This window comes from Cavia porcellus, unplaced genomic scaffold, assembly GCF_034190915.1.
Source record: "Cavia porcellus strain 051 isolate PalLab524CR breed Dunkin Hartley unplaced genomic scaffold, mCavPor4.1 scaffold_4, whole genome shotgun sequence".
NCBI lineage: Eukaryota > Metazoa > Chordata > Mammalia > Rodentia > Caviidae > Cavia > Cavia porcellus.
In genome coordinates this window covers 106,282,012-106,307,553 of record NW_026947487.1, presented here as the reverse complement: position 1 = coordinate 106,307,553, position 25,542 = coordinate 106,282,012, and the positions used below count along the sequence as shown (strand labels likewise).

Here is a 25,542-nt window from a genome sequence, read left to right as displayed (position 1 = left end):
TTGATGGGGAGCAATTTCAGGGGCAAAGAAAGCAACCAACACCCGAGACAGCCCACACCTGTTTCCCAGCCACGGACTCTGTTCCCATCCTTTTAGGGGAAGAGGACCCGCTGAAGCGAACATGACTATGTGGCTGTATCCACTACTGCCTAACAAAATGTGACTCACTGGGACAAAGTCCTGCAGGAAGTGATTTCCTCCTGTTCCCCCAACTTGCCTGCCCCACCTACATTACCCAGCACTCCAAGGCTGCCAGAAGCACCTCCTACTCTGGCCTCCACAGTTTTTCCCCACCTCCTGGCTGTCCCACTGAGTCCTGGTCACCAGCACTCCCTCAGACCTGTTTTTTTACCCAATACCTGGCGCGTGTAGAGAGCTTAGCCAGGTGAGTGCTCCAGGACTGGCCCTCAGAGGAGTCAAGGAAGGCCGGGAGGCTGCACAAAGGGTCGGGGGTGCGTAACTGGAGGAAGAAGGCTGTTTAGGGAGCCTGGGCACCACTAGTCCGGAGGTTGGCAGCAGGAGCCTTGCCTGAGCCCCAGGCTCGGTGGTGGCCTCCAGGGCAGGAGGGCGCACTGGCTAACTGGAGGGAAGATGCTTGCTCTGTGGGTGCGTCTGTGGCGAGTGGCAGGCTCACATCAGGAAAGAACTGTCTGTCCCAGCAGCCTCTTGCGACCTCAGGGGGGCGTCCTCAGGAGGCAGAGAAGCCGCGGTGGGAGCGAGGGTGAGGGCACCAGCAGGTCCTGGGCGGTGCTAGCCGGGTAGAGAGGGAAGTTCATTTCCAAGCTCTGACCCGAGGAGGAGCCGGAGGCTGGGGCGGGCCGAGGTAGGGATGCCGTCTAGAGCGGGGCGCAGCCTCGCCTTCCCCTCCTCCTCACCCCTCCTGCTCTCCCTCCCCCTTCTCTTCACTTCTTCTCAGTCCCCTCCTTCCCTTCTCCTTTTTCCACTGCAGGGCACTTGGTCACTGAGCTACATCCCCAGCCCTTTTTATTTTTTAATATGGTCTGATCAGTCCATTCACCTCACTAAGACAGCCTGGGCTTGCTCACATGGGCATGACCAGTGTACACAATTTACCTACCTGCTGGTTCTCTCAACTTTCTGGCTCCCAATGGCATTGAAAACCCCCTAGCTTCCTGACCAGACTGGTATATTTTTTAATTTTGCATAAAACTATTTCTTCCATAGACTTCAGACAATCAACTAGTCACCGTAATTATGGTATGCCTAAAGGAAGCTTAATATTAACCCTAAGGTGTGATTGCATTTTACCAAGAGCTCTGTATCTCCTGGGATACCTTTCAGTAGCAATCCACTACAACCGGTCCTAAAAAATAACAATAATTAGAGAATTAAAACCCAACATCAAGTTGAATGATTAAAATATATAAAAACTCAGATTTGGGGTGGAGGCATCCTCAGTAGCTGAGCCTGTCTTTGAAGGCCTCTGACAGGACTGAAGGTCAAGGGCTTTCCAGGGAGAGGCTAAGCTCAGGGGGGTCCTGGGGGGACACTCACCCCATGCTCCATGGATTGCTGTAGCTTCTGACTTCGTCAGAGACTGTTGGCCCTCAAGGTTGTGTGAGTGGGTAGAGACCCCGTTGCTTTTGAGGGATATAGGATGGTCAAATGAGGAATTGGAGAAGTGGGAGGAGACCAAAGCCATTGAGGTCCCAGAGTACCACTGGGTTCGGAAGCAGAGTCACAAAGAATTGAGCACCATGAATTCCAGCTCCTATCCATTAGAGAAACTGAACTGGTGTTGCCTTTGAGGCCTGTGTAATGTTTTCTGCCTTTGTCCTGTACTGAGTTTTGTAGGTATTTCTGCAAGGTTTCAGATGAGAGCTATTTCTAAAAACCATTGGGGGAATATTAGTGGATAGGGAGTAGGGTTTGGATTGGAGAAGAGTAAAAAATGAATAAAAATTCATAAGATTGTAAATTTCAACAAATTCCATCTGCTCCTTCCAGATATGGATCAATTGGGTAAGATCTTCTCCTTAGGCCAGCAAATCCTGAAGCAGAGTAATGAGATGAAATACTGCCAGCGTCAGAGCCGGCGTCTACGGGAACGTGTGAGCAGTCTCCTTGAGGCTGTGCAGTGGCTCCAACGAGACCGGATGGAGACCCTGCCCCCTCAGATAACTGCTGCCCTAGACAATTTTGAAAATGCCCTGAAGAAAGCTAAGGAAATGATAGAAAAGTTCAACACTGATTGCAAAATCAAGAAGTTTCTAATGGCAAGTAACAACAAGATACTCTTTGAGGAAGTCAACGGGAAGCTGGCAGATGTCTGGGAGGTGTTCATGATGAACCTTCAGATTGCTCAACACTTGAGCATTTCAAGAATCAGTAAAAGGGAATTCTGGGCACAGGAAGATAAGCTTGATGCAGAGCAAGACAGACAACTGCCAAGCCTGAGAAAGGGTGAGTTAGGGGTTTTATTTCTGATGGGTGGGGATGCAATGATAGGGACACATTTTAGTCTTTTAGTCTCACTTTGATTTCCCAAAGGAGCAGAAGGAGTAACTGTGGTACTTTGTTTTGTTCTGAGTTTTTGTTGTTGTTGTTTTCTTGCCTTTGTTGTTTGTTTTATTGTCTTTTTTTTTTTTTAACCAGAAACTAAACTCAGGATTTCATGCTTACCAGGCAGGTGCCACACTGCGGAGCTATATCCCTGGCCCGTTTTTTTGTTTGTTTGTTTTTGTTTTTTTGTCTTTTTAAGACAGGGTTTTCCTATGTCGTACAGTCCGGTGTTGAACTCACTTTGTGGTCTCGGCCGGCCCTGAACTCATAATGATCTTTTTGCCTCAGCTTGAGTGCTGGAATTACAGCTGTGTAGAATGTGGCTCAGAAATCTTAACACTCTTGAAGCCAGACACGGTGCGCACTGGTGAAATGCAGGAAAGCCAATGTGGATGAGAAATGATGCAGATAGCTTTCTTTAGGTCTCCTACCCTTGCTCTGGGACTGGAAATTGAATCCATTAAGCCGCATTCTAAATCCTTTTTACTCTTTTGAGACAGGTTCTTGCTAAATCACCAACTTGCCCAGGCTGGACTCGAACTTATGATCTTCCTGCCTCAGCATTTTAGAGTGCTAGGATTACAGCTGTATACCACCAGGCCTGACACTCATTCTCTCTTTGATGTGCTACTGTGAATTGTAGAAACTCACTGCTTTCAGGTTTAGCTTCTCCAAGACTCTGTTAACACGTAAACTGCCATCTGTTAAGATGTAAATTAAGTGACCTACTACTAGGCAAACACAAATTGAGTAGTGTGTCCAGCACCATTCTAAATGTACAGCACAGAGCAAAATAGAAATCTCTCCTCTCACCAAGCAGGATGCTGCATGCCTATAAACCCAACACTTAGGAGGCCAAGGCAGGAGGATTGCTGAAAATTTGAGGCTATACCTGGACTACCTAGTGATACTGTTTCAGAAAACCAGAAGGCAAGAAACCTCTCCTTTCACAGAATTTTTATCTATAGACAATGAAAACCTTTAAGTAGGGTGATGAGATGCAACATGACAGTGATACAGAAAAGAGTAGTCTGGTGTTAGGATATCTAAATGGGTTTCCTGAATCAAGAGAGGGAGCCAGCCATACACAGATGAGGAGGAAGAGCAGTATAGGGGAAATATCAAGTGCAAAGGCCCTGAGGTGGCAAAACATATGGCAGGTAGAAATAAATATGGCACTTGTAAAGAAGACCCAGAAGGCTTGGCACCTTTGCTGTAGTAGGCAAGAGAGAGTGGAACCAAATTAAGGTGAGAAGAAAGCTGGGTGTGGTGTGGTGCATGCCCCAAATCCCAGTGTTCTAGGAGGCTGAGGCAGGAGAATGGTAAATTGAAGCCCAGCCCGAACAATTTATCTAAGTAGTGAGATCCTGTCTCAAAATAAAAAAATAAATAAAAGAGAAAGGGGTGTAGCTCATTAGAGAGGCCTGGATCGACCCCTCAGGTCCAAAGCAAACTCAAAAAAAGCCAAAGCAGCCAGGTTATACCTTAAACAGAATCAATGTCCTTCTTTTGCTCGGAGATGACCCACATCTTTCACTTTGTTTCTTGGCCAAAGCAATTCACACAGCTCTGCTTTGAGTTTCTGACAAAGACTGAGAGGTAAAAACTGGCGTCGCGGTGATTTCCGTTTTGCCTAGTGTGTGATTTTAATTACCACTTCTATTTTTTGAGTACTTGTCTATTTTTTTCTTCCTGCAGATAAAAACACGGAAGCTATACTGAAGGGCATAGAAGAAATCAAGGACACCTTGAAGGGTAAGTAGCCTTGCTGCAGCCTGCAGCCCTCAGCTCTGGCTACTCCCACCTCTGGCCTACCGCATTTTCTGGAAGCTGCCACAGGTCTGAGGTGCACTCATAGCAGGCCCAGGTCCAAGAAGTGGCACTTAAAAGTGCTTCTTCTGGTAACCCCGGCACTCGGGAGGCTGAAGCAGCGCCGTCGTGATTTCTAAGCCAGCCTGGGCTACAGAGTGAGCTCAAGGCCAGCCTGAACTACACAGCGTGACCCTATTCTCAAAATCACAAAACAATAAGTAAAGGAGCTTCTTGTCCAGCAAGAGATCTCCAGGCACAGATCCAAAGTGCGAGAAACTTCCGTATCAATAGCATCCACGTGAGGTGGCTTCCGGTCACCAGAATAGCGGAGATAACTGATTTAAGAATCGAGGGCTTTTCAGGCTCGTGGCTTTATAAATTTTACTCCGTGATCATTTGGCTCAACTGCTTTGGGGACTGTGATGAAACAGCAAGTCCTGGTAGGCACTTGGGACCAAATATTACTGCTCTGCTGAGGCACAGGAAGCGAAGGGAAGAAAATGGCGGGGAGTCCCACAATCCCTTGGGGCATGTCCTGCAAGACTTCAAAGCCTCCCGCTAAGCCCCGCCTCTTAAAGGGCCCACCACCTCCTAGAGCACTCTGGAGAGCTGGCCTGGGACACATGGACCTTCAGCGCCCATTCCCATCAGCGTCAAAGCTTCTACTCTTACTAGATGGTCCAGAAATTAATTCAAATCCAATTTTAAAGTGCTCTCCATTCAGTGAAGCTGTGGGACTCTTCTCATACTACAGGAAGCTGGGCAAAAAAAAAAAAAAAGGGTGCTAAGATGCAGAGAGTTCAGGGAACACGGGGCTGGGGTGCAGGTGGGAAGAAGAAGCAGAAGGGGAACCAGGACACTTAGTGAGCTTGCTCTGGAGAGGAGAAACTTCGAGATGAAAAGATACAAATTAATGCTGGTCAGGTGTGGTAGTGTCTGCCTGTAATCCTAGCACCGAGGAGGCGGAGGCAGGAAGATCACTAAATTCAAGGCCAGCCTGAATTACTCAGTGAGACCTTGTCTCTAGAAGAACAAGAAACTAGAGCCGGTGTGGTGGCTCATGCCTGTAATCACAGTACTCAGGAGGGGTTAGGGTTAGGGTTAGGGTTCAAGGCCAGCCTGAACTGCATAGAGAGACCCTGTCTCAAAAAAAAAAAAAAAAAAGGGGCTGGGGATTTAGTTCAGCAGCATAAGCACCTGCCTGCCAAGCGTGAGGTCATGAGTTCAATCCTCAGTACCAAACCAAAAAAAAAAAAAAAAAGAGGATGAAGGGGAGGGGGGGAGGGGAGGGGAGGGGAGGGGAGAGGGAGAGGGAGAGGAACAACAACTACTACTACTAAGGCTGGAAAAATAAGCAGGATGGGAGGAGAAGAGCAAGAAGTGTGAACTCTCCAGCTCTTTCTCTGCAGGCCATTTAGAAACAAAGGAACTGCTACCTTGGGTTGACTCCATTTGAAAGTGTCCCCTTCCAGCTCTGGCTCATTGGCTGCCATTCCACTCATTCCCAAGGATGCCATTTCTCCTGACATCTTCCTCAGCTCTCTGACACACTTTTGTGGGAAGGCTTCTGTTCCGTTTTGTTTGGTTTCTGTTTTTGTAGTGCTGGAAATTTAACCAGGGGCCTCAGGCACACTCAGCCAGAGCTCAGCCTTCTGCCGATGTAGCTCATTGATTCTGTATTTCCTTCTATTCCTGGCTGAGATCAGACCTACCAAGAGCCATGAAGGAGACAGCCCAGGAGAAAATCCAGGAAATTAAAGAGGAGGAGCTATCAGGATCCCCGTGGAAACTGAGGAAGCAGAGTGAATTCAGCGAACTTTACGAGGGAGAGTATTACAGGTCTCCGGTGGCCATCAAAGTGTTCATTAAGACTCAGGCCAAAAGCACTGGGTAAGCACTTTGTGTGATTCTCCTTGTAGCAATACCTTACTCTTTGGGACTCCCAAGGAAGGTGTTGTCTCCATTTTTAGATGAGGAAACCAGGCCCCAAAGGGTTAAATGATTTGTCTTCCACTATTAATAAGCAGAGAGGAGGCTGGAGATTTAGCTCAGGGCAAGATTGTGAGTTCGATCTCTGGTACCAAAATAAAATAAAATAAAACTTTAAAAAAGAAGGTAAACAGAGGTTGAACCTAAACAACTGTCTTGGTACCTCGATTCTAGACTATCCCTGTTTTATTTGTGGGTTTATGAACTTTTTAAAATGTGTTCTCTTCCAAACCTATACATGCCTATAATCCCAGCATTTGGGAGGTTGAGACAGGAGGATCCTTGCAAGTTTGAGACCAGCCTGGGCTGCAAAGTGAGCTGAAGGCCAGCCTGAAGCATAGCAAGACCCTGTCTCAAAAAGGCAAAAAAAAGTGTTCTCTTCCAATCCTGTGTCTCAGTTCCCTATCCCTTCCACAGAAAATTGTTCTAGTGCTTTATTTGTGTGTGTTTTCTCCGTGTTTGTTTGTTTGTTTGTTTGTTTGTTTGAGACAGGGTCTTACTTTATAGTTCAGGCTGCCCTGGAACTCACACTATGGCCCAGGGTGGCTACAAACTCATGGCATCCTCCAGAGTGCTGAGACAACAAGTGTGTGCCACTAAACCTGGCCTGAGATTGTTTTCTTAATTTAACTTCCATGAAATACAATTGATCATCAGAGGCTTTGGACCTGCCTTGATTCTCTGACAGATCTCGGGCAAGGGCCTGTTGTCTCTCTTTTAAATTAATTTATGTTTGCCACATGTAGTTACATTCATCTTGCAGAAGTGGTACTCATACATTTCATGTCTGAGTCATTTGCACTTCCTAGTTTACACTCCTACCAACAGTGTAGAAGGGTAACTTTTCCTTCACAACCTCGCCAGCACTTTTTGCTTTCGAGTTCTTGATGGTTGCTATTCTTTCTGGAGCAGAATGGTGTCTGAATGTTGTCATTTGCATTTGTCTAATGGCCAGCAAGTTTGACCATTTTAAAAATGTATTTATTGGCCATTTGTGATTCTTATTTTGAGAATTGACTATTATTTCAACTACCCATTTTTTGATTTGGTCTTTTATTTGAGAGGGTTCTACTTTTGTTGAGTTCTTTTTATATTCTAGATACTAGTCCTCTGAAGAGCAGCTGGCAAAATTTTCCCATTCTATAGGTTGCCTCTTAACTCTGTTGTTTCTTTTCTTTGCTGTGGAAAAGCCTTCTTATTTGAGATGATCCCATTTGTTGATTCTTGTGCCACTGGGGTTCTGTCTAGAAAGTCTTTGCCTACAAGAGTTTTACTTATTTTATCTTCCAGCAGGTTCAGGGGTTCTAATTTTATATCTAAATCTTTGACCCATTTTGATTTGAATTTAGTCCATGATGAGAGATATGATTCTAGAGTCATGCTTCTGCATGTGGATAACCAGTGCTCCCAGCACCATTTATCTTTCTTCCACTGTGTGTTTTTGGCCCCTTTCTCAAAGATCAGATGGCTGTGTCTTTTCTCTTTGAGTACCACACTCAGTGTGCTGGAGAAAGTTGGTTTGAGCTGGTGGTTCCAGAGACTGTTCTCTAGTGTAATTGCCCACATTTCTAGAGCTCATCTTCCTCCTCCTCCTTCTCCTCCTCCTTCTCCTCCTCCTCCTCCTCTTCTTCCTTCTCCTCCTCCTCCTCCTCCTCCTCCTCTCCTTCTTCTTCTTCTTCTTCTTCTTCTTTTTTTTTTTTTTGGTATGGGGATCGAACTCAAGACCAGGTAGGCACTTATACCACTGAGCTAAACAACCAGCCCAAGGCCATCTTCTTGAAAGACTTTCCCTCGAGTAATTTCTCTTAATCACTTGGGAGTCTGATGCACTAGGATCATTATGAGTTCATGGCCAGTCTCTGCTACACAATGAGTTCAGAGACCAAGGCCAACCTGAACTACATAGCAAGACCCTGCCTCAAAAAATGTTTTTTTAAAAAACTCAAAGATTATAATAACAAAATTTTCTCTTAATAAATAATACTACTAAGCATGGTGGCCCATGCTTGTAATCCTAGCGTTCAGGAGACTGACGCAGAAGGGTCACTATTAGTTCAAGGTCAGCATAGGCTCATAGTGAGTTCAAGGCCAGCCTGAACTACATAGTGAGACCTTCTCTCAACAAAACCTCAATTTTTTTTGCAAATCAAGGACAGACACCTCAGTTTATCAGAACATACACTAAACCACACAGCAACAAAAATATGACCTGTGGGTTTGCCTAGTATAAAGCCTTACAGATCATAAAATATAATTTTAGCCAGGCATGGTAGCACATGCCTATGTTCCTAGCACTTGGGAAGCCAAGGCAAGAGGATCAAGTGTTCAAGACCAACCTGCGGTACCTAGCACCACCCTGCCTCAAAAACCAAAATAAATCAGTATTCTATCAGGCCTTTCAAAATAACCAAAAACAGGTTAGCAGGCCCTACTACTCTCCATGGACACTTGGGGACTAACTCCACTGCAAGTTTTACTGAGGAGCCCCATCTGTTGCCACCACAGCCAAGTTTACCCACCAGGGAGCCTGCTGGCACCTCACCCCATCCTGTGTACACACCAGTTACCCCGCTCTCAGGGACTTCTGGTACTGAATGCTAACCCTACTCTTCCCTCCTAGTATAGTGAGAACGCATTTCCGCAGAGAGATCAGCAACATGCGGAAGTTTGACTCCCCCAGCATCCTGCGTATATTTGGGATTTGCATTATAGAAAAAGGTAAGGGGGCCTCTGGGGTTGGTCAGGCTTGGAATGGCAGGGGATCACCTCATGTGTTTTACTTTTTTGGTATGGGAATCTAACTCATGACCTTGAGCTTTTGCTTTGTTTTTTTGTTTGTTTGTTTTGAGACAGTATCTTGTCTAGTTGAGGCTGACCTTGAACTCACTACATAGCTCAGGTTGGCTTCAGACTAGCAGCAATCCTCTTGCTTCAGCCTCTCAAGTACTGGGATTACAGGCATGTGCCATCATGCTCATTATACAGTGTGGTTACTATCAGAGTGAAAAATTTTCTATCTCAATATACAAGTTCCAGTCTTTCAGGAGAACAGGATTTTGAAACAAGAATTGCTGGGTACAAATGTGGCCATGTCTCCTGCTGCTAGTCCCTTGGGACCCCAGGGGGTGTTTGTTCAGATGCCGGCCTGGATAATGGGCACATTTGTTGCTATAAAATAAAATTGCCTGACCCAAACAGGGAACCTACCCTGATCATCTGAAAAATCCATTGTCTGCCCTTTTATCAAGAGCCTCATGGTTGTTTTAGTTATTATTTTTGTTTGTTTGAGACAGGGCTCACTACAGAGCCCAGGCTGGCCTCAAACTCTGGCAATCCTCGGCTTCCTGAGTGCTGGGATCACAGTCACGTGTCACCATGCCCAGCTTTATTTTTTTAATGTGGCTGAGTCTTCTCTCTGTCTTATTTTTCTTATTGCTGAGACACAACACCTGACACCAAAATTAAAGGGGGAAGGGTTTCCGCAGCTCACAGTTTGTAGAGGTTTCAATCCATAGTTGGCTGCAAGGCAGGGTGGCATGGCAGGGTGGCATCCCAGAGGATCCAGTTCATGGCAAGGCGAAGAATACAGCAAGAGCAGGCAAGCAGGGCACCTTGACAGTGTCCTTCTCTCCTTTTACCTTCTCCAGGCTACTCAGGGCAGGTAGCACTCACACCCTGATTCCTAGTGCCCTTGGTGCTAGCACTGCACCATGAATCAGTTCCAGGTCACACATTCTTTCTGAGAAAGCTCCACCGATGACTGCATGAGGCTTTGGGAGACATCAAACCATGGCACCTCCTGATGTCTATGTTTTTCTTTTCTTTTTTTTTCCTTTTGGCAGGGGGAGGGATTGAATTCCTAACCTCACACTTGCCAATCAGGCACTGTGCTGCTGAGCTATATCCTTGGTCCTCTGTCTATGTTTTGCTGCTGTTACCTAGAAAGGGGACAGAACAGTTCCTGTCTTATCCCTTCTGGAACTTTCTCTGCAGCCTGGGCCATCTGACTTTAGAGCATAGAATCCCAGTCTAGAGAAAACTTAGTCTCCTGGATGACTGCAGAGGTATCCGACTCACCTTGGTGCATTGGTTCTTGTGTCTAAGATGATTCCCTGAGACCTGATCCCCGTCTGAGTTTCCCTCCAGGATTCCTGCTGCACCTGTGCATTCCTGTAAGCACTGTGCAAACGAAGCACAAGTTTCCAGGCTTCTTGGGGCTTACAGTTGAGGGAGGAAAACATGACTCAAATAAATACTCAAACGCAAGTAGACTCTTGCCATGCTGAGGGGGTTGTAGTGGTGTCTATCTGTAATTCCAGCATTCCTGAGGCTGAGGCAGGAACAGGGGGCAGCCTGGGCTACATAGTGAGGTCAAGACCAACCTCAAAAATTTTAAAATAAATAAACAAACAAACTACAAAGAAGGGAATTCTGAAGGTGTTGGACCAGCTCAAGGCGGCCGGGGAAGCCTGTGTGAGGTGCAAGTGAAGGACAGGGAATAGCCAGATAGCGCTAGGTCTGCACCCGCGGTGCCCAGAGCTCTAGCGGGGCTGCTCCCTCTGCAGCAGGAAGTTCGCCTCGGTTCTGCCTGGTCACGGAGTACTGCGAGCGCGGGAGCCTGCGGGACGTGCTGGATGAGGAAAAGAACCTGCGGCTGGACTCGCGCGAGCTGCTGGCCCGAGGAGCAGCCCAAGGCTTGTACAGGTACTGTGGGGTGCCAGGCTCCCGGGAGAGGTGACGGTGGCCTGCCCCCAGCTTCCGATGGGGACACCGGGAGAAAAGGCGGCAGCCCCAGGGTCTCCCCTCCACCTTCTGTGTCAGTGTTCAATCCTATTTCAGCGCTGGGACAGGAGGACAGGAGGCTTGACCCAGTGAGCAGAGGCTCCCAATCTTATTGATACATTTTAGATATAAATAATGATATAATCATCATAGAGAATTCGTACTAATACATGATGACTTGATTCCCCATTTACAAAAGCTTTCCTTCCAATCTTTCCTTCTTTCCTCATTTTTGTCACTTTTTCCTTTTTTCCTGTCTCCTGCCCCTCCCCTCTCCTGTGCCCTTTCCCCCTCCTCTTTCCATTTGAACATTTTCTTTCCATTTCCCAATATTTACTTTTTTTCTGTTTTTGGTGCTGGGAATTGGACTCAGGACCTTGTGCTTGCCAGGCAGGTGCTTGTGCTGCTGAGCTGGCCCCTTGGCCTCATTTTAGTCCTTAATTACACTTGCGAGTTCTCACGCTAGAGAAACAATGTGGTATTTACACTTGTGTCCAATTTATTTCGCTAAAGTGTACAGTGTCAAGGAGCATCCATTTACCTAGAAATGTCTTACCCATAAATTTCCTTCTTTATGGCACAGTAGTACTCCACTGCTTAAAAAACCCTTCACTCACCAGTAGATGGTCATTTGGGCTATTCCCAAGATTTAACTACTACAAACTGTGCTGCTATAAACATGGCTGTGTATACTGTGTGTATATCACTGTAGTATGATGCTTTTTAGTTCTTTTGGGAAGATATCAAGAAGGAGCATACCTGGGTCAAATGGAACCTTAGTTCTAGTTTATTGAGGAATCTTCACACTGATTTCCACAGTGGCTGCATCAGTCTACACTCCCACCAATGGAGGAAGAGAGTTCCTTTTTTCCCACAGCCCTGCCAATGTTTGTTATTGGTTGATTTATTGGTAATAGCCATTCTTCTGAAATGAGATGGAATCTTAACATTTTTCTCTCAACCAATGATGTAGAACATTTTTTTCATGTGGTTGTTTGCTGTTTGTACTTCATCTAAGAAGTGTATACATCAGAGGCTGGGGATTTAGCTCAGTGGCATAAGCACCTGCCTTGTGAGCAGGCGGTCGTGAGTTCGATCCCCGATACCGATTAAAAAAAAAAAAGTGTAGGCATCTCAGATGTCCATTTTTAGAGTGGTTCTTTCAATTTGGGGGGGTCTGGTTTTTTTTTGTGTGTTATCTATATAGTAATCCTTTCTTTGTGGTACAGCTGGCAAACATTTTCTCTCTCACGTTGTGGGTTGTCTCTTCACTCTGTTGGTGGTTTCTCTTGCTGTGCAAAAGCATTTTAATGAGATTCCATTATTGATGCTCTGTGATAGTTCCTATGCAATTGGGGTTTTGTTCATAAAGTCTTTGCCTACCCCAGTATCTTTAAGAATGCTACCTAGTCTATCTCCCAACAGATTTAATGATTCTAGTGTTTTTGTTTTTGTTTTTGTCAGTACCAGGGATCGAACTCATGACCTCCTGCTTGTTAGGCAGGTGCTTATGCCACTGAGCTAAATCCCCAGCCGCCTAATGATTCTGTTTTAATGTTTAGATCTTTAATCCATTTCAATTTAACTTTTAGTGAATGGTGAAAGATATGGGTCCAATCTTAATCTTCAGCATGTACAAAGCCATTTTTTTCTAGCACCATTTATTAAAGAGGCTGTCTTCCAGTGAATGTATTTAGCACCTTTGTCAAAGGTAAGGTAGCTAAGTGTTATGGTTTATGTCAGTGGCCCCCAAGCCTCATGCAATTACCAATGCAACCAAATATAACATTTGTGATTGGTTCGTTGTCCAGTGGTTGGATTGGTGGTGTGAGTGTTTCACCGGCCCGGGGGGGGGGGGGGAACAGCAGGAAGAAGGTGTCTCTTGCTTTTGCCAGTTGGTGCTTTGCTGTTTGCAGCTGCCATGAATGGCTGCCCTGCCATGCCACACTTCCTTGGAGTCAACTGAGTATGGACTGAAACCTCCAAAATTGTAAGAAATAAACCTTTCCTTCTTTCATGTTGGGCATTGGGTATTTTATCTCAACAGTGAGAGTGAAAAGTAACTAAGACACAAGTATGTCTGGAATTGTTTCTGCATCTTCTAATCTGTTCCATTGATCCTCAGGGTTTTTTTTGTTTTGTTTTGTTTTTTTGCCAGTGCCATGATGGTTTGCTTGTTTGTTTGTTGTTTATTTATTTATTTGAAACAGGTCCTCACTATGTAGTTCAGGCTGGCCTTGGACTTGCTTTGTAGCCCAGGCAGGCTTTGAACTCACAGGGATCCCTTTGCCTCAGGCTCCGAAATGTGCCATCATACCCAACCTGTTTTATCATAGTAGCTTTATAGTACAATTTCAAATCAGGGATGTGTTGCCCCCTGTCTTGCCTTTATTGCCCAGAATTGCTTTTGTTATTCTAGGTCTCTTCTGGTTCCAAATGAATTTTAGGATTTGTTTTCTCTAATTCTGTGAGATATTCTGTTAGGGGCTGGGGATTTAGCTCAGCGGCATAAGCGCCTGCCTTGCAAGCAGGCAGTTGTGAGTTCGATCCCCGGTACCGATAAAAACGAAAGACAAAAATAAATACATAAATAAATAAATAAATATTTACTAACACCTAAGTAAGGTTAAATAAATAAATGTAAGAGGCTGAGGCATAAAAATCACAAAACCAAAGCAAGTCTGAGCAACTTAGCAAGATCCTAACCTCAAAATAAAAAAATTTTAATGAGCTCCAAGTGAGTGTGGTGGCACATAACTGTGATTGCAGCACTAGGGAACCCAAGGAAGTTCCAGGCCAGCCTGACTCTACAGCAAGTTAAAGCCTAGCCTGAATTACATAGCAAAACTATGTCTCAATAGCCATGCTTGGTGGTACACACTTGTAATCCCAGCACTCTGGAGGCTGAGGCAAGAGGATTGTCATAAATTCAAAATCAACCTGAGCACCATGGTGAGTTCAAGTCCAGCCTGAACTACATATCGAGACCCTGACTCAAAAAAAAGGGGGCGGGATTTAGCTCAGTGCCATAAGCACCTGCCTTGTAAGCACACAGTTCCTGAGTTTGATCCCCCGTACCAAAAAAAACCCCAAAGTTAATTAATAAAATTAAAATTAAAAAGAGCTCATTGGGAGGATGCTTGCCTAGAATGTGCAAGGATTTGAATTCAATCCCCTCAAAACAATAACAAAAAACTTTGTTACTTCTATAAATCAAAAACTAGTACCACTTTCCACAAAGTGACTACAAAGGAAAAAAAAGAATGTAAACAGATTCTGGCCAAATGAGGCTGCCTTCTGGCGGGTCTGTAATTCAGATCTACTTCCTCTTTGTACAAAAGAGACAGTAGGCTACCAAGGATGTATCAAGGATGCTGTAATCAAACAAACATTTTCCTTGATAGAACAGAAGACTGGAAAAAAACAAGAGGATTTTCTCTATGTATAATTATTATTATTATTATTATTTTTTTGGATAGAGTTTTGCTATGTAGTTCAAGGCTGACCTTGAACTCGCTATGTAGCCCAAACTGGGCTCAAATTTGCAGTGATCCTCCTACTTCAGCCTCCTAAATGCTGGGATTACAGGTGTGCATCACACACCTGGTTCTCCATGTGTAAACCAGACTTCATACTACTATAAAAGGCTGAGGAATAGGTACCTTGGGAAATAACATACTAGCTTTTTTTTTTTTTTTTTTTTTTGAGGCAGTCTTGCTATGTTGTTGGCACAATTATAATGTAAGAACACATTTATAAAATAGCAAACTTACAGATATTTCATGATCAATTAGAAGTCTGTGACCAAGTTTCCATTTAGCTGTTTCTGCCTAATTCAATTGACCTTGGCAGTGTCTGAAGCCCAGCTGCAGACCTCTGCTGAGCACTGAGCCAGGGTAATTGTCTATACCTTAAGGCACCCTGGGCTAATTCAAGGGCCCCTCCCCAGAATGTGCCTGTATTATGGTAATGCCTTTATCTGTGCTTACTCTGGTTTGTTTGTTTGTTTGTTTGTTTGTTTTTGGTACTGGGCATTGAACTCTTGACCACAAACTTGCCTGCCACATTTATATACCTACTGAGCTAAGCCCCCCTTATTCCACCCTTACTGTGCTTACTCTAAGGTCCTCTCCCCTTGTTCCCAGAGTGTTTCTATATTGTGATAAACAATTCTTTGGTTTCAACAAATCTGTTCAAGACTAGTCTGCCTGTCAATATTATGACTCAGTGCATGGACCACTCATGGTTTTGTCACTTGCTTTGTACCTCCCACTTCTAAATTCTATGTGAACTAAGGTCTTTTGTTAATTCAACTCTGTTACAGGGATTACCCTACAACAGTCCACTGGTGGGAACGTCCGTCCAGCAGTCTGCTGGTGTAAAGATTAAACGTTGTGTGGGCTGGGGATTTAGCTCAGCAGCATAAGCGCCTGCCTTGCAAGCAGGCAGTCGTGAGTTCGATCCCTGGTACAGATAAAAAGGAAAAAGACAAAAAAAAAAAAAAAGATTAAAAGTTGCCTTCTTATCCCCTCAGTGCAGAGTCTTCCTTTGGTTTGGTTTGGTTTGGCTTGGCAATTTTCCTGTAACAATGGCAGTCCTCCTGACTGTGTTTCCCAATGTGCACCACCTTGCCCAGTTGACATCATACTAGCTATTAATTTGTTACCTTGGTTGTCAGATTTTTTTTTTTTTTTTTTTTTTTGTCTTTTTAAGACAGGGTTTCACTATGCAGTTCAGGCTGGCTTTGAGCTCACTTTGTAGCCCAGGCTGGTCTCCAACTTGCAACAATCCTCCTGCCTCAGCCTGCTGAGTGCTGGGATTACAGGCATGAGCCACCACGCCCGGCGGTTGTCAGATTTTTTGATACAAAGTCTCACTATGTAATCCCGTCTGGCCTTCCCCTTGAGGCAGTCCTCCTGCTTCAGCCTCCTGAGCGCTACCACTCTGGTTTCATTCCCTATCTACAGTGACCCGTGGGAGCCAGATTGCACACAGGCCACTGAAGCTGTCACAGCTGCCTGCACAGTGCATGTCAGCTCTGCTGCATGTCAGGTCGCACCTCTGCCCAAGCTGTGTGGTCCTGGGAGCTGTGATATGGGCAGCCTCCTCATCCCAGTAGTGATGAGCACCTGTCCACAGTGGCCCTTAATGCTCCCTCCTTTGGCTGTGACAGGTTACACCATTCTGGAGTCCCACACCTCCACAGGAACCTTAGCAGCTCCAGCTTCCTGGTCACCCGCAGCTACGAAGTGAAGGTGAGTCCCCCCTACACCCTCCCAGCCCCCCAAGCCCCAGGTCTTTGGGTGGGTCAAGATCTCAGGACTGTCAGTGCTTTTTTTCCCCTCTATCTCTTTTTTTGGTTTTTTGCGATGGTCTCACTATGTAGCCCAGGCTGGCCTCAAACTCATAGAGATCTCCTGCTCCAGCCACCTGAGTGCTGGAATTACAGCATGCACCACGCCAGCAAGATGCCAGTAAGGACTGTCAGTGTTTGGAGAGGGTTACAAATGTCACAGAAAGGCGAGGTCTGTGTCTGGTTGTTCCCTTTCTTAATTTATTATTATTGTTAGTGGTAATAATAGTACTAGGGATTGAACTCAGAGCCTGGACATTGAACAACATCTCTATCCCCAGTTGTCTTTGGGGTTTTTTTGTTTTTTATTTTCTCTGGAGGCAGGGTCTTGCTTTGTAGTTCAGGTTGCCCTTGAACTCACTCTTGCTGAGGCTGGCCTTGAACTCCTCCTGATGATCCTTCAGCCTCAGCCTGCCCAGTGCTAGTTAGAGGCATGTGCCACCAAACCCAGCTCTGCAACTCTTTTCTGAGACAGGTTCATGGTAAGTTGCCCAGGCTGGGCTCAAATTTGAATTCTTCATGCTTCAGCCTCCCAGAATACTGGAATTATGAGCGAGCATCACCAGTTCCCTTTTTCCTTTTAGCGCTAGCCAGGTGTACAGGTACAGGTACAGGCCTGAAATCCCAGCACTCAGTAGGCTGAGGCAGGAAGACCGCTGCAAATTTTTGACCAATCTGAACTATATAGTGAGACCCCGTCTCACAAAAATAAAACACAATGAAAAGTTGCTATAAAGACATAGCATCCTAGCCTGGGCATGGTGGTACATGCTTGCAATCCCAGCACTTGGGAGGCCAAGGTGGGAGCATCTACATGAGTTTGAGGCCAGCCTCAGTTACATAGTGAGTTCAAGTCCAGCCTGAACTGCACAGTGAGACCCTGTCTAAAAAAAAAGCCAGCCTCCCTACCAGCTGCTTGTAGTCTCCTTACCCACCAACCCCCTGTTCCAGTGCAACCTGCCACTCTAGTCATTTTTTACCAGCACCAGTGCTACTAAGGAACACAGGTTTTCAGGGGAACAGAGTTGAAAAAGTTGCCTGAAAATCTGCCTTGACTTGCTTCCTGTGCTTATAAATCATTGGTTTATTAAATCATTGTCCATAATTCCAAAATTCTAAAAGAATGTTTGACTTGCCATCCCTATATGGCTTTCTCTCTCCCAGCCTTATCAGTGTCCAAGACAGCCCACCATGCCACCAGGTAGCTCTTTCTGCCTCTCAGATGTCCTTGTCCCTCGCCAGCAGTGACACAAGCTCTCCCAAAGCAGTGTGTCTGCCCATCTTGCTGGACCTCACCCTGCTCGGCTGTAACTTTCATCTCAGGTTATGGCATGGTGTACATGGTCAGGTGACATCAGTGCTCAGTGAACGTGGGAGCAAATGAGTGATTCAAAGAGGAGTGACCCCCCCCCCGCCCCCGGGTGCCTTACCCTGTTTTCTGGATGACATTTTTTTTTTTTGACAACCAGGAATTGAATTCAGGACCTGTACTTACCAGGCAGGTACTTATGCTGCTTAGCTATATCCCCAGACCTCTTTTTTTTTTTTTTGATGGTGTCACTGTGCAGTTCAGGCTGGCCTGGAACTCACTATGTTGCTGAGGCTGGCCTCAAACTTGTGGTGAGTCTCCTGCCTTAGCCTCTGGAGTGCTGGGATTACAATTGTGTGCCACCATACCTGGTTCCCTTTTCTTTTGTCTTTTTTTTTTCATTTTAAAGAGAATAAAACCAAACAAAATAAAACAGAATAAAGCCAACCAAAACAAAACAGTGAAAGTGACAGAGGACTTCAAAATAGGATAATAGGAAATCAACCATTGCTGCTGACCATAATGCTTCTTGTTATCTTCAAAACTGCTGCCCATACCATCAGACGTAACAAAATCAAACAAAACTGTGGGAGACAACTCTAGTGACTCCCCTTGAATGCAGAACAATTGTTGTAACTTTGATATATCGAGACTGATTTTTTTCTGCTGATATATATAGAGCTGGCTATAGTATTTTTTTCCTCTTTAATTGGCTCTAAGCATTGCAAATAAGGCTAGCCAAGGTACTGATATGTAATCTCTAAAGTCTCCTGTTTGTGCTTGTTCTAAAATATATAAGCACAGCAGGATGTTAGAGCTATCAGCTCCAGGAATATCAATTGGGTATGAGCCTCAAACAGGCTATAGGGCCAGGGATTTAGCTCAGTGGCATAAGAGCCTGCCTGGCAAGCACAAGGTGATGAGTTCAATCCTTGGTACCACAAAAAAAAAAAAAAAAAAAAAAAAAAGGTAAAGAGGCTATGACTCCCCAGGGCAGAAAAGTTTACAAATCAGAAAGCAAAGCAACAGCCTCAAAATGTAGTTACTACCTTAATTGAATTATACAAATTGGTCCTTCTGCATATCCTTATCTCTGCATTTTACAGAGATGCTTTTCTCCCTACCTGGCCAGCTAGCTCAAGTTATATAATTCCCACCATCCTCACTGTCGCTCATCCTCAAGCCACCCCCTTCTTCACAAGATAATAAATTCTGGGAGATGGGGCCAGGGATTTAGCTCAGTGGCTTAAGTGCCTGCCTGGCAAGTGAGGTCATGAGTTCAATCCCCAGCACCACACACAAAAAGATTAAAATAAATTCTGGGAGAGGCCTAGAATCAGGGCCTTTGTCCACACATCCTCACGGGGATTGGATTTAGGACCCCTTGACTACATTAAATTTGGAAAATGTCTTGGTGTCTTTACTCAACACTGTGGTTTGCAGTGGAGGTGGTAGATGAGAATTAACCTGCTGGGATTCCAATAACATCTCATTAAGATTGCAAATATAATCTTTTGGATTGTGAGGAAGACAACAAAAGGGATTATAATGCTTGGATGACTGTACACAATATCTGGGATTACAATACAAAACAAAATAAAACCAAGCAAAATAAAACATTGAGTAAAACAAAACTGTAAAACAGAGCAAAACAAAACAGTGAAAACAATATTGGATTTCAAAAACAAGACAGGAGAAAATCCCCTGTAGTTACTATATTGTATATTTTTATCTTCTAAATGGATGCTCAGACTACCAGCCTTAATCAATCAAACAATAAGTCATTTTTGCACCCCAGTTGCTGTCAGCTCAGTCCGTGTTCCTCTGAGTGAGTTACCTGGTTGCTTGGGGGCAGGATGGGGCACTCAGCTCTTCTTGTCTTGCTGGCTGCACACTGGTTGGCTCACAGGAAGGGTGCATCTTCTATCTTCTCCTCTTCTCCACAGTCACTGCTGGCTCTCCCCATCTACAGTTGCCACTAGCTCACAGGAAGGGTGCATCTTGTTTAGGCTGACTTTAAACTCAATACATAACCTAGGCTATTCTCAAATTCACTGTGATCTTCCTACTCAGTCTCCTGAGTGCTGAGATTACAAGTGTGCACCACCATGCCTAGCTTTTTGTTTTGTTTTCTTGAGACAGGGTCTCACCATGTAGCCCTGGCTGGCCTCTGATTCACAGCCACCTTCTTGTGTCAGCTTTCTGTGTGTGACACTACGCCCAGTTCCTTGACCTTGACCCTATATTTGGGCTTGATGCTGCCAGCTGGTGCACACCAGCAGTGTTAGTGGCATTTGTGCCCAGAGCGGAGTGAGAGCATACGCTCACATTAGTTGTGCTTGGCTTTGTTAAGATTACTGCAGAGCCATGCATGGTTGATGGTCACTCCCAACTTGCCTGCAAAATCTAAAGGAAAAGCCAGGCATGGTGGGACATACCTGTAATCCGAGCCTTTACTGGGATGCAAATCTAAGCTACCTAGTAGTTAGAGGTCACCCTGAACTACAAGTAGCAAGACCTTGACTCAAAAACAAAGACCCAGGAGCCAGAGATTTAGATCAGCTGCACAGCACTTGCCTGGCAAGCGCAAGGTTGTGAGTTCGATCCCCGGTACCAAAAAATAAAAATAAAAAAAGGCCCTGTACCCAACACCATATTATTAGCAACAGCTACCAATTTGACAAATCTATCTTTCTTTCTTTTTAATTTTTCCCAATATATGAGATTACGCTGTGGGCCTCAGGCATGCCAGGATAGTGCCCTACCACTGAGTTATATCCCCATTACTTTTTATTTTTTCTGTTTTGGTTTTTTGGGGGGAGAGTTTTTGTTTTTTGAAACAGGATCTCCCTATGTAGTTCAGATTCACCTTGAACCTACTACGTATCCCAGGCTGACCATGAATGCCAAGCTATGTCAGCCTCCCAAGTGCTGGGATTATAAGTGTACACCATCACACCTGGTTTTTTAAAGAGACTTGCTAAATTTCCCAGGCTGCCCTCAAATTTACAATCCTCCTGTCTCAGCCTCCTGGTTTACAAGTGCCAACATCTGTGGTACGGACTGAAGAAATCTCTCTGTGTGTCTCTTGGTCAGTGCACTATGATAAGTGGGCCAAATGAAGTCAGGCAGCATCATAGCCACCCAGACATTAGAAATCAGTCCATCAGGGAAGAGACCATTCTCTGACAATCATGAGTCACACCCACCCCCTGGTCTCTACCCTCCACTCAAGTCTTGCCATTTCTTTCTGTCTCTAATTCATCTTTCTGTCCAGCTCACAGGATTTGAGTTGAGAGAAACGCAGACCTCCATCAGTCAGGAAATTATGGAGCCCAAAACAGCCTACTTATCACCCCAGAGACTGGAAAATCCGTTTAATAAATACGACATTAAAGCTGAAATATACAGGTATGTTCACATTGTCATGCTTATCTCACCTCAGATGAACAGGACAGGAAGTCCAAGTCCAAGTCCTCCTTGAGAGCCAGCCACTGTGGTGCCCACCTAGAATCCCACCACTTGGGAAGCTGAGGCAGGAGGAGCACCGTGAGTTTGAGGCCAGCCTGAACTACATAGCAAGGCCCTGTCTCAAAGACAACAACAACAACAAAAACTAAACAAAAACACCTCCTCGGAGGACCACCTTAATTTTGTTGAGCAGCGCTGGGGAGTAATCAAAAAAGTCATTGAGTTTTCCAGACATGGCTGGAGGGGCACAGGAAAGGAACTTATGGTATTGAGTTTCTTTTTGTGTGTTTGTGTGTGTTGAGTTTCTTGGTTTCTCTTTAGCTTTGGAATCGTCCTCTGGGAAATCGCCACGGGGAAGATCCCTTTTGAAGGTAAAGACCATACAGGTTGATTCTGCTGGTATTGGGACTGGGCCCACGTCCACCAGATGAGAAATCCCTGCTGGTGCTGACCCAGGCGCTTGACCCGGATGTGGGAAGTGTCCTGGTTGTCTGCAGCATCAGTGGACACCTGCATCTTCTCTGAACTTGAAGTTCTGCTTCCTGCCCCAGCCTTCAGCATCTAGAGGGATGTGTGCGAGGCTGCCAGAGCAATGCTTTTGTCTTGTTTGTAATTCATAGGTACATGTTTTCCGTACACAATGTATACTCAAAACTGGGCTTAGTGGCACACACCTGTCATCCCAGCACTCTGGGAGGCTGAGGCAGGAGGATCTCAAGTTCGAGGCCAGTCTGGACAACTTAGTGACTTATCAAGAACTTGTCTCAAGATAAAAAATTTTAAAAAGACTGGGGAGGTATCTCAGTGTGAAGGCCCTTGGGTTTAAGCCCCAGTACTGCAAAAACAGATGCCATGATTGCATCCATTATGGGGGCTGGTTCATGTACATAACACAATTTTAATTCTTTTTACAACCCAGAGCAATGTTTAAAGTCTCTGATCTTAATATTGCCATGCCGGGCTGTAATTCTTTTCTTTTATTATGCCAGGCTATAATTCTAAGGAGATCTACCAGCTGGTGTTTGGGAAGCGGCAGCAGGAGCCACTGGGTGGAGACTGTTCTCCCCTGCTACAGGAGGTCATTGATGGGTGCCGGGCCTACGAGCCCTCTGTGCGGCCCTCTGTGGATGGTAAGGTTCTTTCAAGTATGAGGGGCACGAGACATGTCTTTTATTTGATTGCTTGATCTGTTTTGGTGGAATTTTTTGTTGTTTTGTTTTTTGCTATCCGGAATCAAACTTAGAACCTTGCACTTGCCAGGCAGGGTTTGGGTTTTCTGAGACAGGGTTTTGCTGTTCCAGCTAGCATTAAAATCATTACGTAGCTCAGGTTGGCTTCAAATTCTCTGCAATCCTCCTGTCTCAGCCTTCCAAGTGCTGGAATGACAGGTGGGTGCCACCATGCCAGCAACATTTTGTTTTTACAAGCTCCAAGAAAGTAGTTCACATTGAGGGGTAATTTCACCCACCAGCAGACATTTGGGAGTGTGTTGCTGGTGTCTGATGGATAAGAGGCTAGAGATCAGCTTGACACATGGTGTTCACTTATAACTCCAGTACTCTGGGAGGCTGAGGCAGAAGGATTGCAAGTTTGAGCCCAGCCTGAGCAGCTTAGTGACTTAGCAAGACTCTGTCTCGAAACAGTTAAAATGTAGTTCAGTGCGAAGCCCCCAGGTTTAATCCCCAGTACAAGAAAAAATAAAATTAGGGCAAGGTTGCTATTCAGCTTTCAAAAATGCATAACAACCCTGCACAACAAAGAATGATCCCACCCAAATGTCTCAAAAAAAAAAAAAAGTTGGAGGGGAACTTCCTGTCTCAAATGCATGAGTGCAGATGGTGTTTTGGGCGTCAGACAGAGCAGGGGATGTGGTTTCTATGAGACTATGCCATGCACAGTGGTATTGTATTTCTAGCCTGGTGTTCAGCTCCCTGTGTCTCACTCTGTGTCTGCTCCCTCACAGAAATCCTACAGAAACTGTCCTCTGTTACTGAGAAGTGTGTGAAAACCTGAAGCAAGGAGTCCTGGACAAGATGGTGAGAAACAGGAACTAGACATCTCTGACTTGAACATTTTGATAAATGATTTCCTGTGTCCACGCCTCTTGGCAATGTGACTTTGCCATCATCCCATTAAATGGAGTGTCAGTTGGGCCCTGCAGTACCCACTTGTAATCACAGCACTTGGAAGCCTGAGGCGGGAGAATTGCCTTGAGTTTGAGGCAAACCTGGGCTGGCTACGTCATGAGTTCAAGGACAGCCTGAACTATATGGCAAGATCCTGTCTCAAAAACAGAAGAAAAAAAAAATCAAAGTCTGTGCCCTCCCACTTGAATTTAGCTGGCATTGTGACTTGACTTAATGTGAAAGAAGTGACGGTATATGTCAGTTCCAAGCCTAGACTTCAAGAGGCCTTACAATGTCTACTCCCTCTCTTGGACCCCTACCCAGACATGAGCCACCTGGACTAGTGAGCTGGAGGACAAGAGCCAAATGGAGGGACACCTGTCCCAGCTGAGATTCCATGAGACCAGTCAGCCTCCCCACTGACCTTGGTGAGACCGAAGAACCTTCCAGCAGAGCCCAGCCCTGCTTGCTCACAGAATCAGGAGTGAAATAAATGAATCATTGGATTCAGCCATGAACCTTTTGGGTAGTTTTCTATACAACAGTGGTCCCTGAGTATATGCAGGTCAGCGATGCTTTCTGCCACTGAACTGAGTACAAACTCCCCATTTGGATACCCATGACCTTGGATCTCCAACTCCACTTGATTTTCCATGCCAGATCCCAGTGCTGTCCCGCTGGGACAGCAACCTCTGACCCCCAGAGGACCCAGCAGGAAAGCTGAGTCAGGGAGCTGAGCCTCTAGGGGACTTGAAGGAAAGGATGAGCTTTAAGGAAATCACCCTTTCTGCTCAGCTGTTTTGTAATCATGCAGAAACAGGATCTTACTGTTTCAGAGCTGTACATTTATTGAAACAAGCTAGCTAATTGGATTTTTCTGTTAATTGTCTCTGTTTTCAAAAGTTGGTATCTCATTAGAAATTATTTTAATGTATGAGACATAGAAAATGCCAGGTGGGTTGGGGATTTAGCTCAGTGGTTTAAGCACCTGCCTGGCAAGCATGAAGTCATGAGTTCAATCCCCAGCATCAAAAAACAAAAAAGAAAGAAAAGAAAATGCCAGGCATGGGGACGTATGCTTGTTATCCCAGCGCTCAGAAGGTTAAAGCAGGAGGATCACTGTGAGTTTAAGGCCAGTCTGGGCTACACAGTGAGTTCAGGGCCAGTGTGAACTACACTACCTGTCTCAAAAAACAAATGTGATCATAGGAGCTGCCAGACTGAAACCCATGTCTCCAGCACAGGGCCCTTTTGTCTGCACTGTTTATAACTTTGCTCATGATGCATGTCCAGCTCAGAATACACCCACTCCCGTCTCTGCATATTGCTTTTCCCCAGAACTCACCCAAACAATCCACAGTTGCCAGGTGTGGTGGTACTCATTATAATCCTAGCACTTGGGAGGCTGAGGCAGGTGGATCGCTGTGGGAAGCCCTGTAATTGGCTGCCACCTTATATCTGCAGGCCATACCACCTTAACAGCTACGGGTGTACCACTTTAACATTTGCAGGCCGTACTACCTTAACTCCCTAGGAGTTAAGTTTGGTAGTTAAGCAGCACCTTGCCTACCTAGCTTGCTTGATCTATTCAGAAATTATGTTACTCAGCCCGCACCAGGAAATTTGAATTGACCTATAACCCTCAGTCCTGCCAGTATTGCTAAGTTACCTGCTGAGGTCTCAGAACCCAAATCTCCCCCCCTCAATACCCTATATATTTGTTACTCCTTCCGTGAATAAAGGAGACTTGATCGGACTTGTCTTGTCTCCATCCTTTGTGTCTCTTGTCCCCTCTTCATCCCCACTCCCCCTCTAGGGTCTCCGTGGACTTACCCGCAGGCCAGGTCAGATCACCATGAATTTGAGGCCAGCCTGCGTTACATAGCAAGTTTGAGACCAGTTTGAACTACATAGGAGACCCCATTTCAAAAAAAAAAAAAAAAAAAAAAACAAAGAAAAATGATTAACATTGTTCCAGCCACCAAGGAGACAGCAAAGGACACTTAGGTTATCCAGGCGGGGCTGAGTTTGTGATCCTCCTGCCCTGTCTTCCAATAGTCTGACTACCTTTACTGAATGTCATGCAATCACCTGAAGCAAGGAGTCCTGGACACAAGGCTCAGAGAGGCACAAGCTAGACATCTCTGATTTGAAAATGTTGAACAGTCTGCTGTGTC

At 45.3% G+C, this 25,542-nt stretch overlaps 1 protein-coding gene across 3 annotated transcripts; it reads left to right on the top strand.

The window, feature by feature from the left end:
• The first annotated feature begins 253 nt into the window (after window positions 1-253).
• On the top strand, window positions 254-25,121 carry Mlkl (mixed lineage kinase domain like pseudokinase). 3 transcript variants are annotated; one of them, XM_063247663.1, is made up of 12 exons: window positions 254-385; window positions 1,969-2,424; window positions 4,222-4,278; window positions 6,042-6,225; window positions 8,945-9,042; window positions 10,890-11,028; window positions 16,280-16,361; window positions 21,046-21,179; window positions 21,561-21,610; window positions 22,229-22,369; window positions 23,203-23,275; window positions 23,690-25,121. In XM_063247663.1, exons 2-11 carry the CDS (start codon window positions 1,971-1,973, stop codon window positions 23,250-23,252), a joined length of 1,389 nt encoding a protein of 462 aa, XP_063103733.1. In that variant the 5' UTR covers window positions 254-385; window positions 1,969-1,970; the 3' UTR covers window positions 23,253-23,275; window positions 23,690-25,121. The 3 variants fall into 3 exon arrangements, with proteins under 3 accessions (XP_063103733.1, XP_063103734.1, XP_013010449.3); XM_063247664.1 differs by having other exon boundaries at window positions 10,893-11,028; window positions 23,203-25,121; XM_013154995.3 differs by having other exon boundaries at window positions 23,203-25,121.
• The last annotated feature ends 421 nt before the right edge of the window (window positions 25,122-25,542 follow it).